General features: G+C 37.1%; 1 protein-coding gene across 3 annotated transcripts in view; it reads left to right on the top strand.

Annotated features, from left to right (window-relative positions):
• ADAP1 (ArfGAP with dual PH domains 1) overlaps positions 1 to 13,292 on the top strand; it is a 1,397,730-nt gene that overhangs the window by 1,316,846 nt on the left and 67,592 nt on the right. For all 3 annotated transcript variants that reach the window (XM_044089521.1, XM_044089522.1, XM_044089520.1), the window contains 2 exons: positions 3,268 to 3,330; positions 6,358 to 6,429. In XM_044089521.1, the coding sequence (XP_043945456.1) occupies positions 3,268 to 3,330; positions 6,358 to 6,429 (135 nt within the window). The remainder of the gene's footprint in view (positions 1 to 3,267; positions 3,331 to 6,357; positions 6,430 to 13,292) is intronic.

Below are 13,292 nucleotides of genomic sequence, written 5' to 3'. Positions count from 1 at the left end.
TGAAAGCTGTCCTAGAGTATTATTTTCATATTTCCTGTGTGTGAAACTCTGATGTTTTTGGAATCAGTTATTCAGTATTTAAAGGTTTTAACTCATTTTATTTATTATTAAATGGTTTACTACCTCTCGTTTTGTCTAGTTATTTAGTTAATATTTTTAGTAACTTGAGAGTATTTATGCTTATTGTGATAACACAAGGATCACTCTGAAAAGTCTTACTGCTTGGGATACAGGCGACCATTTGTTTCAATATCTATTTTACCCAATAGGATTGAACACCTCGTTTGAAGGGTATTGTGGTATTTGACTGGTGGCAGCCATTAACTTGTAATTTGGGCAAAGAAACACAGCAGGTAAATCTGCATCAGTCTTTACCAAGAGTGTATTTATGTGTGAATATCAGACATTTAAGTGTGTGTGCCAGATACCTAGAACTGGGACACAGTGTTCTGTAGTGTTTAGTGTGGAGACCCATTTGGGGACCTGGAATGATGCATATAGTCCAGTTTCAGGTTTTGGAATCTGTTCCCAGTGTACTCTTAGGGGAAATTATATATTTCTATCCCCTGCTTTTAGTGACACTCCCTTACTGGAGACAATGGTGAGGACTGACACTCCTTAGTTGTGCCCCTGGGTAAAGACGGCTTGTCACAATAATAACAGCAATATATGTGCTTTTTTTGTAAATGCTTAGAGAAATAAAAGTAAGAATTGTAGAAAGTTACCAAATCAAGTGCATTTTTAAATATTTGTATCATCCATTGTCGGTACTGGACAATAAAGTCTCTTTCACCAAACTGGCCTTTGTAAAACATAAATCCACCAGGTCTGCACTCACAGTCATAGTCACACACCACTCTAATGCACACACAGGCACTCCTCTGTAATGTGTTCTTGAGGAGGGAGATTCCAAATCTTCCATATCTCCATCCAAGGGTTCTAATCTCTGTGAGCACCCCCCACACACACACACACACACACACAGACACCACACTTATTTATTACTAAGTCAGAGGTAGCTATTGACACTGAAGAAAGAGTTCAGTGATTGGTGGAGTTAATTTCAGTCAAATTTCAACTTGTCAGACTCTATTCAGTTCTACCATTTATTCCCTAGACTTCATGACTGTCTTCAATGAAATCTGCTTTTAAGTATGTAAGTGAATCTGTATCAGTCACTTAGAAAGCTATTAAGAAGAAAAATAACATGCATTTTATGGAAATTTGAAGTTCTACATCTGCAGTTGCTGATGCTGTTAAGTGATAGTAGTCAGCATTCTTTTCTAAAAAATTACAAATTTTATTATTATTATTATTTTATTTTATTTATTTTTTTCAACCAGGTATCTAATATTAGGCATGGCCCATTTTCAGGGGAGATCTGAGGTGGTATTCATACTGACTGAGAGAGGTTTGACCAGGACACTAGCGAACATTCTCTTCTTCTTGAAACAACTGTCATGGGATATTACAGAGAGAACTATGGTCACATAATCAACACTTTGTGCTCAATCAGAATCTAAAACTCACAATGCTGACTGGTTATACTCTGTATACACTGATAAAGTGTGGAACTCTGTTCCAGACAGTAAAACCATACCTATTAAAAGAAAATGGTCCTGCACTTGTGACAACCCCTTTTATATATCTCACCCTTATGTGGCCAAATCAACCAAATATCATAAAATCCTAACACTTTTTGTCTTGTTTACAGGTCTCATGTGAATAATTGTATGGATAAAATATGCATATGCCTTGTCTGCTGTCTGTCCAGTAAAATTACAGTGTATCTATGTACATGTTCATGTTGACTGTCTCCTGTCCATGTTGTAAAATTACAGTTTGACTATGTACATGTTCATGTCAACTGTCTGCTGCCTGTGTACTAAAATTGCAGTTTGACTATGTATAATGCTGAATGTTCTGTACATTTGTGTGATATTAACATGCTATAAATTCTACACGGTGTGCGTACCATGGTGATCTTCTGTTAAGTTATCTGTAGCTCAGTGTTATATAGTATATTTTTACTGTTAGCATATGTTAACTGCCCATACAAATGCATGTAAGGTGGTACTTTTTTTCCCAGGCCGAAACTGAAGTGTCTATGTCCAGTTAGGCTTTTCTGGTATTTAGAGGCAAACAAATAAATAAATACATACATACACACACATACCTACATACATACATACATGCATGCATGAGTGCATAAATAAATAAATTATCTCATCCAAAGGCTTATACCTCAAGGCTGCAGGTTACAAATCAGAAGTAGGGAAGCCCCTGAGAATAAGGCATAGCTGAGAGGTCTTTGATTCTGTAATCAGATAAAGAATTCCTCACATCGTGAAAAGAAAGAAAGCTGAGCAGAAACACAGTGGTCCAGGCCATGGGTAGGCTTTAACATCCTGGGTTATTTCTCAGACTTGGACAGGTAACTAGAAAGAGACTTGAGCCATTGACATCTTAGTCATTAACATCATCAAATGAGTCTGTGCTGCAGCTTTTCAAGTGTTACTGAAGTTCTATGTTTAGCTGTGATTTGTTGTTGAAAAAAAACAAACAAACTGTTAAGCTCAAAGATTCAAATATATTTTGGACACAGCTGAGATTTTCTAATGGGATATTGAAGCAAATGCAGAATACACTGAAATGCAATAAACTGAGTTTGGAGTTGGAATTAGGTTTGGGAGTTGACATAATGGTTAAGGTTTTAAGGTACAGGGTTTGATTCTCACCATTGAAAGGGAGTTGGTTAGGCTTAAAATGGCCCACAAGGGCAGTTAGGCTGGTATCTGCCTGTTAATTACATTTTATCTTTTCTGGATTGCATAATGTTATTCTTTTCTTAGTAGATCTGTATTCCTTCCCAGACAATATTTCCTTTCCTTGATTTGGCTTCAGGTTGTTGTCTTTCTGGCTTGGAACAAGTGGTCATATTAAATAATTGTGCTGCAGTATAATATAAAGGCTCCTTTTTAACAAAACTACAGTATATTACTTTCTACTGATTAATCTACATAAATGTGCTGGGCAGGAAGTAACACAAACTGATTTGAACAGATTGTAGTTTTCAGAATAAAGATTTCTAAAAGCACTTTGCTGTCTTTAAACCAGTGAATGGGTTCATTTAAATAATAAATCATTGTATGTGTCTAGATAATTCTGTTAATTAAAAACTGAAAATAGCAGATAACTCAGTTTGCATGCAGCATTGAGAACTCTTATATTTCAGCTCTATAATATTTTCTTTTGTTGTGCTTCCAGTTGGTACCAAAGCTAACAAGAAATTATCTGAAGGAAGGCTACATGGAGAAAACAGGACCAAAGGTTTGGCGGGCTTATCATATAATATGCATAATAACAGCTGCATTTGCTTTTTTATAATTTCATTAAATTGTATTCTGCAGAAAATAAGGTGGCTTTTTTGTGCTACATTGCGTGTTTTAGCTTCTGTACTTTAAACTTGGAAATGTGACAAGAGAAAGGCATACACTGCTACTGAAACATTGAATAGGTTTTTGGTTGTCCAGTTCATACTCTGGCTACATCACGTAGCCTAAGGTCAAGATTTTACAAGGCCATTTTGCAGTTACACTAACGTCAGTTATGCCTCTTCTTGCACTACAGTCTTCTTTCTTCTCTAGTTACATACCTGCTTGCTTCATTTTACATGCAAATTATTGAGAACCAGTACAAAACAGATGCCTTGTTGGGTGTGGGGGGAGAGTAAATACAAAGTCAGCTATATAATTGCACTCACAGTCATAAGGGAAAAAAGAACATTCATTTAGTGTAAAACACTTTCCAGCATGAAGAAATAAAGGTGATGGCTGGTAATTCCAGTACATGAACCCTGCTTCCATACAAGTAGTGCCAAGACAGATATGTTTCCTAGGAATCCATGCCTTCATGGTTCGGCCATACAGCCTAAGATGATTCAAAAGGTGGATGACAGTGCTGAAAGCATATTTTCCAGATTAAAACTAGTCAGCTTAAAAAAAAATACACAAAAACACAAAGGGCAATACATAGATTTACTGTAGATGTCTTCAAAACAAGACGATATATCTGATATAGCTCTATATCATCAGTGCTGTTTAGTATGTTAGCTGCTGCAGATGAGAAGGAAGAATGTATTGGGGGTGTGGGAGCTTAGAAGTCATAGTCTTCAGACTGAAGGCATATATTAGAGACTAAATATATAGAAGTAAACGCTTTTTTGGTTGAACGAGTGGTGTATAAATGGAATGAGTGTTACAAGTGGATTGCAAGGTAAAAGTGGTGGGTTAAGTGGCAGGAGGGACAGAAGTACAGTGGGAAAGGAGAGGAAATATGGAGAAAGGGCAGCACTAACTGTATTAGACAGACGTACAGGCATAATAGATAGACATTATGACTGTTTCTGTTACAAATGTGCATGTGTAGTATGTGTGTGTGTGTGTGTGTGTGTGTGTGTGTGTGTGTGTGTGTGTGTGTGTGTGTGTGTGTGTGTGTGTCCGTGTGAGTGCATGTCTATCTATCACACACACACACACACACACACACACACACACTGATAAGTAGATACTGTGAACCACTAACTGCAGCAGAGACACAACAGTTTTAGAAAGAAGAATGGTTTAATATACAAAAATGTAAAAACTGATGTTTTTTTCCAAAATAAATCTTACAACTTAGCAAATGTTCACGGATGGTTCCTTCTAAACAGTCGTATATAAGCTGGGTTACAGTCTCTTTCAGGATGTCTCTCTGCATCTGAGCCTGTCAGCAGTTCTGACTTCTGGAATCACGTAACAAAAGGATCTCCAGATTCCTTCTCATGTGTTCTTCCAGGTCTTCCTTCCTTCTGATGTCTCTCTTCCAGCGCCACTGCTCTGGATATCAAATTCCCCTCCAAACTGGGCAACCATCACTCTGCAGGGACTTTCCTAGGCCCGCTTTTTATACAGCTTTAATTGCTTCATTATCTTGCTGATATAGCAAAGTTTCTGTCTGCTCATAAAAAACATGTTTACTATAGTAAAGAAACATTCCTGCTTAAAGGAAAAGTGCTTTACAACAAATACACTATTGTAGTTTTTGATACAATATTAACATTCACATGTAACATCTTTTGGTTCACACATACTTCAGCACATTCTGCTACAAATGATCCCTTCAGCTTGTAACCTTATTTCAAACCTGCTGCATGGGCTGTCTGCCCAGGACAGGCAATTCACATTATGGTGGGTCAATCCTGGCCTATGATGAACTTTGAATTTGAATAACTGTAAACAAGAGGCTCAGAAATTGGCAAGGAATCTTTAAATCCCAGTACCCTGATCTAGAGCAGATTTATAACCTTTGCATCTGTAGAGGATCCTGAGAGAACTGTTTCATAGTAGGAAGACTGTTTCATGACACTGTAGTGGTATGACAACTGTATATTGTCCTTATTTGTATGTAAATTCTTGCTGTCCTAAGGACTGTGATTATGATCCTTGGACTTTCAGACACCTGTATGTATATATAGATAGATAAACAGAGATGATTCATAAAGTATACTGTGAGGTGATCACTGTCTCCAGTACAGAGCCATAGCAGACCCTATCCTATCAGACTTACTATATGTTTACAATTCCAAATGGGGCATAAACATCTCTTCAAGAGATCTAAATCTCTTTTGCAACATAAATAGAACATGTTGGGGGATAGATATGTATCATAAAGAATAAGACTTCTTTGGAATTGCCTTCCTGTTCAGATAAAGCAAAGTACTTCTCTTACACTGTTCAGATGTAATCTGGATGAATGGATGGGTATCCACAAATTCACCCCTGGTTTAGCACCCTTGTCCCTTATAGATAGGGACAACATGTAAATGTTCTGCTCATCTGTGGGTCATTCATACTTAAACTATAAGGGCTGAAAGCTTCATTGGAATGTATGACTACACTTCTAAAGATCCTCATGGATTAATGTCCTAGTAAGTACCTATGAAACTGTGATTAACATGTTCACATACATGTACACACATATGTAATTATTTAATTATTCTGTATAATGTCAGGATGATATGTAGTCATGCAGCGAATAACAATTATGTACAATACAGTGAAGCAAGTCAGAAACTGTGCAGGAAGTACAGATGTGTTCCTTGCATTGAAACCTCTATAAATGAATCCGAATTTTTTCTAACACAAATGTTTTTAAATTTCCTGATTTCAACTATAAGTAGCTGCAAATCTGTACCACTCTCCTTATCTCGTTGCCTTTAACCACTTATTGGCTGCTGGTACATAATCTAAAGACTAACATTTAAAGAACTGTTCTTTTTGCCTCAGTTTATCATCCTATTCTCTTTTGTTTTTCTAGCAAACAGAAGGCTTTAAGAAGAGGTGGTTTACCCTGGATGACAGACGACTGATGTATTTAAAAGACCCCTTGGTAAGGAGGAAGAAGGGTTGGGCGAAACTGTCAGGGCAAAAGACTGAAAATGTCCAAATTTGGAATATTTGTTTACAAAATACACCACCAATTCAGGAAATATTTTTCAACAGTATACAAAATTTCTACATAAACATTATGGTTCTTTATCACAAAGGACTACAAAGAAAATAATTTCTTTGTAGGTCTGTAAGTCACTTCATGCAGGGATTATGTAAACACGTTTTCTGTGACAGATGATGGAGCAATAAAGAGACTAATTGAATATGAGATGAAAATGGCAAATGTTCCACTCAGCAAGTGCTGAATGGGTATGGGGACATTTCTAAGTAAGTTATAGAATATTAAGAAAGACTATGGGTATTCATTTGTAGATTTTATCATGAAATCATAGTGTTTTAATATTTTGCATTAAACTACTGACACAGCTTTTGTTGCCTTGCCTCTTAAACATTAGGACAATTGAACATGGATCCACAAGAGGTGCTTGAGGCTATGGACCATGAAATTTGGTTAGTAAGATTCCAAGTATATAAAAAAAGCAAATAAATGTAAATAGCTCCTGACTTAGGACAAACTGCTTCTGATGATCAATGACAATGGCTCAGATAATCAACTCAGAAATATACTTCTATTTCTTTTACATTTTGGTTTGACCCACCAGTACACAGTAACAAATGGGTTCATAGGTTTATACCAGGCTAGCAAACATCAGGGCCTTTATAAGCCTAGCCATGCGATCCAACTCAATTGTGTCCCTATGTACCCTGTGTATTTATTAGGAAAGGGCATGTTAGGAAGTTTCAAGAAATTATGTGGGGGGTATGTTAGTTTGGCCATTACTGTTTGCCTCCATCAGAGCCATTGGGGCCAGACCTGGGGCAAATTTCTGACTTCTCATCCATTGGTTAATTTTATGCTTAAATAGGGTTAGGGATGGATTCTGCTTCACATAGATGGGGAGCCTGTTCCAGAGCATAGAATCCTCTGAGACACATATATGTCTCACCAACATGTTTTATTTATGGCACAAGTACAATTTAAATCCTTGGTTTTAGTGGTTCTGATGCTGTTTATTTTGTGGATGTGCAAAAGGTCCATCAGAGCTGGATCCAAGGATGCTTACATGCCAGGCATAGATCACCTCCCAATTATGACTACTCTGTGGAACTAAGCAAGTTTTAGGCCTCATGTAATTAAACTTTTGTTAAAAAAAATATAGATAGATATACACACACACACACACACACACACACACACACACACACACTGAGAGAGAGAGATAAATATTTGCCAGCTATGACCTGGGTCATTTGGCTAAGTCCCCTGAGTGGCTAGGAGGAATCATATACAAAAGTAGGCATGCATGAGTTTCTTCTGGAATGGGAGGCTGGCTAACAAACAATAGGTTTCCCAAGATGCTGTTGACACCTTTGTGCAGAAGCTGTTACAAAACCAAGTAAATATGGAATTAAGAAAACTTTTTTGCAAATTAAGTCTCTTTAACTCTGTATGACTTACTCCAGAGAGAAAATTAAAAAGAATAAGGAGAAAAATAAGACTTTCAAACCAACATAGAAAAGCTCTCATTGACTTACTATGGCCTTTAGTTGTCCATTGTCCAAGATTACCCCATCTATACCCAGCCTGGACAGTTGTACTGCGACAGCAGGACTTATCATTGACACTGCAATACATAGCAGCTCTGGGGACCCAATTTGGACCACTTTGATGAGGCCTCCAGCTAACCCTCTACCAATTAGTCACACCCCCACTCCCAAACACACTCCCCCCACTGGTCCCATGGATTTAAGATTATTTCAAGATTAGATATGAAGAATATATGTTGTTACTGTGTATTAATATCAAAACAATTTATTTATTTATTTATTAGGTTATTTGTTGTCAAAAATATCTTAAAACAGATGTGGACCATCAACCTGACTCATTAACTAAGCACTCTATACACACACACACACACACACACACACACACACACACACACACACACACACACACACACACACACACATACACAAACACACACACGCACTCACACACACACACACATACATATGCACACACACACACACACACACACACACACACACACACACACACACACACACACACACACACACACACACACACACACATACACAAACACACACACACTCACACACACACACACATACATATGCACACACACACACACACACACACACACACACACACACACACACACACACACACACACACACACACACACACACACACACACACACACACACACACACACACACCACTGTGTTTTGCAGGTGCTGTGGACAACACCAAGTACACCATACTGATTTCATGGAAGTTCACTGGAGTCATGAAATGTTGCAAAAGATGCTGACTCATCACAGTCCCCAGCTCTTTCCTCACGTCCCACGTGTCCCACTCATCACATGCCCAAACTTTTGCCTCCCATACCCAGTGCTTTCAGATGTCAGAAACTACAGGACACATGAGGCAGTGGAAATTGGTTTGTTGGTTGTAGGGAGACTTGGGAGGTCAAAAACAGAAATACAAATGTCTAACTCCATTATACATACTCATATATTACCCTTGTTTCTTCTTGTATATGTTTCTCATCACCTTCTGTAGCCGTTCTGAACAGTATGCACACTGACACTGTGTTTATGGCAAGTGGGGAGAGAGAGATAAGTTATTAGACATCAGAATGGCTGTGGTGGTGTGTGTGTGTGGGGGGGGGGGCATTCCCCTTGCTAGCATCCCATTTGAACATGATTCAGTTCTTCACTGTTTGCATGATGCAAAATACTTCCCTGGGCCTATAGTTATAATGCCCAGTAGTTTGACTATAACTTGATCAACTCCTAGATCACTGGTGATAGTTACCGCAGTTAATTACACCCCTTTTCATTCTCAGACAGTTATCTGAATATTAGTGTGGGTCTTTCCCCTAAGTTACCCAACAGATCACCATTATGGATCCATACCTGCATGGATAGCCACATGGTCTACACTATAGGTGGTATTCAAAGCTTTATTAAATGTCTCCCTCTCTGGGGTCTTGTTATTAACAATCAAATGACCAGCATGCCCGATTATAATCTCCTTATGGCACGAACTTCATCAAATATTTCATTCACAAACTCCACAGGGTACTGTCTTCTAAAATAACATTCCTGTAAATTTCTGACATTCAGTAAGACAATTTTCATATTCAGAAACAATTCAAGCTAAATGAATGAATCACCTTTTAATAAGGGTTTCTTTCTGATCAAAAGGATGGCAACTCAAAGTGCAGTGTAGAGATAAAATATGTTGGCTTGTGATAATATTGGATTTTTTTAATTTAAATATTTGGTAATTTCAGCATCTAAATAGTATAACCTTTTTTTGGAGCAATCATTAGTGAACATAAAAAATCAATAGTAGAGTTAATGTAATTTATTTATTTATTTTTATTTATTTGTCATTTGTTAACCGGGTTAGTCCAGCTGACACTAAGTCCTATTTTCAGTGGAGACCTGAGGAGACAAGCTATAAAAAATGACAAAAATTAACATACGTTCAAAAAAGAAAAAAAATAGATAAATATATAATTTTACAACTTTAGAGTAAACAGAAAAAAATTGCATAAAATAAAAATATAGAATAAATGGTGGTTTTAGCAGCAGATGACAATACACATGTGAGGTTAAGAATCACAGTTGGTATTTCAGTTATAAAAAAGGAAACAAAACTAGAGTGGTTACACAGCATTATGGTGTTGTTATTTACACAGAGTATACCTAGAGTGGTTACACAGTAGTGTGCTGTTGCTGTTTACACAGAGTATAGGTAGAGTGGTTACACAGTATTGTGCTGTTGCTGTTTACATAGAGTGTACCTAGAGTTGTTAGACAGTATTTTGCTGTTGCTGTTTATACAGAGTATACGTAGAGTGGTTACACAGTATTGTGCTGTTGCTATTTACACAGAGTATACCTAGAGTGGTTACACAGTATTATGGTGTTGTTATTTACACAGAGTATACCTAGGGATTAATGACTTATTAATTATTAAAAAATAATTTGACCCTGCATCGATATGTAATATAACATTCTGTCTGTCATAGCATAAGAAATGAGTATTTCATTCCTTAAGATGTCCCTGTATGACACGTCATACAACAAAGAATTCATCGTACTGATATAACCACATTGATTCATGATCAGTAAACCACCCATCGTATCTGTTTTCATCAACCTGATACTCTTATTATAACAAATATTGACCAACAATTTCCATTCCTTCTTAGTCATGTTATATCAGGGTGCCAATGATTTTTTTTTAATTTATTTAAATCCATCCTGATATCACACTCACATATCCTTTTGGATGGTTGAATTATTAGATGCAATGGGGGATTAAACACACTACTTCTGTGTAATACCCCAGCTACAGAGCACCCATTCCAATAATCAAAAAAAAATAATCAAAAGTCAATTTTCTAGTAAAAGACTTGATATCAATTGGAATGGCCAATAATTCCTTCTCAAGGACACAAACATGTACCCTGTATCAAATAAGTTAGCATGCTGTGTAGCTACTTCAAATCACTATAACTGTATATTTTAAAGTCCCCTTGGTCGTTCAAAATAATATTGTTATTAACAGAAACTGCAGTCATCAGCTGTTGGCTTGGGAACATTTTCTTCCTCTTCTACTGTTCATGTAGCTCTGGTAGGTCGGCCATGCATTCCATGTCCAGGTCCTCTGTTGTACTGAGACCTGCCCCTGATTTCTGAACCATTTAGATAGTTGCAGTGGAGGGTATTCTAAAGGGACATCATCTTGTTCATGTTGCATGGAAATAATTGTAGTATTTGTATCTACAGGCTTATAATGCCTGCCAGGATAACGTAAAGCCCCATCGTTCCCACCCTTCTTACTAGGGATGGGATATTCTTTTCCATTATTATATTGAATTCTATCCTTTTCTTTCTTTAAGTGTCTATTTCTCCTACCTCCCATTTGGTATCCGACAAAAATTCTGCCTCACTCAGTACACGCCAAGCATTTTCTGTCATTAAGTTTCTTTCTTCTCCTAGTCCCTTTTGTTATTTAACTGTGAAATAGCTGTATCCCTGCAGTATATATATACTATCAATCAAACTACTCCTGTTAATATATTCCCATCTCTTAGCCTCCACTTAACAAACACATACTTATTATTTCACTGAAATTATTTTTTCCTGTTTGAAACTGCAACAAGTGTGTCCCCTGACATTCCATATAACTGGTAACATTCTGTCACAAGTCTCGGGCTTCAAAAGTTATTTCACATCACACCATCTTTTCAGTTTTTGTCTTGCTAGTATCTGTTTTAGTATTGGCTAAGACTAAGTATTCCACAGTTATTTTTACAATTATATTCATTAAAAGCCTATTACATACCCACATCAGCAAGAGGAGCAAAAGAAAACACAGCATATCGTCTTCCGTGATGGTAACTGAGTGATACACAATACCAAATACTTAATCTGACCTCAGTTTTGGGGAGGAAAACCCTGGTGAGCAACTGTCTACCATGGGAGCACAAAATCTTGTGGGGAAACTGCAGTGTTAAATTACCAGACTAACCACTAGTGCAATGCATGATAGGAAGTGTAGTTCATCCTGCTAATGGGACTTGTAGCTACTGCAAAAGCAAGTCTAAAAGCAGGAAATGCCTTGCACTTTGTTGTAGTGTCTCCGGTAAACTCTTTCTTCATAGGTTAGTGCAGGGCCCTACTGGGTCAAATTTGTTCAATTTGACTAAGGCTGGCCCTAGTCATCAAGTCTGGAGACAATGATTCTGTCTCAATTTCAGCAAGTAAATTCAAAGCTTGATGACTTTACAGCAAAATCTTTGGTGAAATAGAGTGATGTGGTCTGTGCCTTAAATGAACACTCAGATGCCATTGCCAATTTGTAGTCTGAGAATAAGCAATTAAAAGAAAGTGTAAATTTTAATGTGAAATTGGAGCTAGCTAGCTGATAAACAGATGGACTTTGAGCACAGGCCACTGTTAACTTTATATAAAATATAAAATAATTCCCCTGACTCCATCTTGTGTAAGACAGTAATTCTCCCTTTTGTATTAAAAGGATAACATAGCAGTGTGGGTCTTATCTGCATGTATTAGCTAGTTGACTCAGGAAATGCATGAACACTGATGTTTAAGAATGATATTATATATATAGTGCTAGCACAGCTAAACCATGAAAGGCCTTGAAAAAGAGATGTTTATTAGCAAGTATCTTACCAAGATATGTATCTAAGGCTATTTCTGTTTTGCTTACTGAATGCATGATTAAATGTTAAAGATAAAGGCAGTTATTTTTAAGAAATGAATATATTTCAGTTTCTGACTGAAATAGTATAAATGAGGCCTGACAGACTGCTCATTTCCATTCCGATAATATCCATGAAAGGCTTCCTGGTAAAAGAAGTCTCATTTGGTCATGTATGCAGGGATTTGTTGTAGCTGCTTAAAATATATAAAATGCATAAATAAAGCCGTGAGATGAAGACCTGTAGTATGCAGATTGAGACTAGTCTCTGTTACACATTGTCTGACAGTTTAATAAATCAGTAAAATGCAGAGAGTCCTTTATTCATTTCTTTCATACAGGTTTGCACAGTTTTCAGTAACTTTCTGCCTGAACGGTTGGAAGGTCAAAACTGTGCCTTCTTTAAGCAACAGCATTTAGCCCATTGGTTGGGACTGCTGGAGAGTTTTTTTTGAAAGGATGCATATGGTGCTTGCATCATCCTTCCAGATAAGCCAGAGAAGGCTCATACCTATAATAGCAATAAGACTTAT

Source organism: Protopterus annectens, chromosome 12.part0 (genome assembly GCF_019279795.1).
Source record: "Protopterus annectens isolate FY-2018-M chromosome 12.part0, PAN1.0, whole genome shotgun sequence".
Classification (NCBI taxonomy): domain Eukaryota; kingdom Metazoa; phylum Chordata; order Ceratodontiformes; family Protopteridae; genus Protopterus; species Protopterus annectens.
The sequence above is the reverse complement of the archived record's forward strand: the minus strand, read 5'-3'. Positions and strand labels throughout refer to the sequence as shown.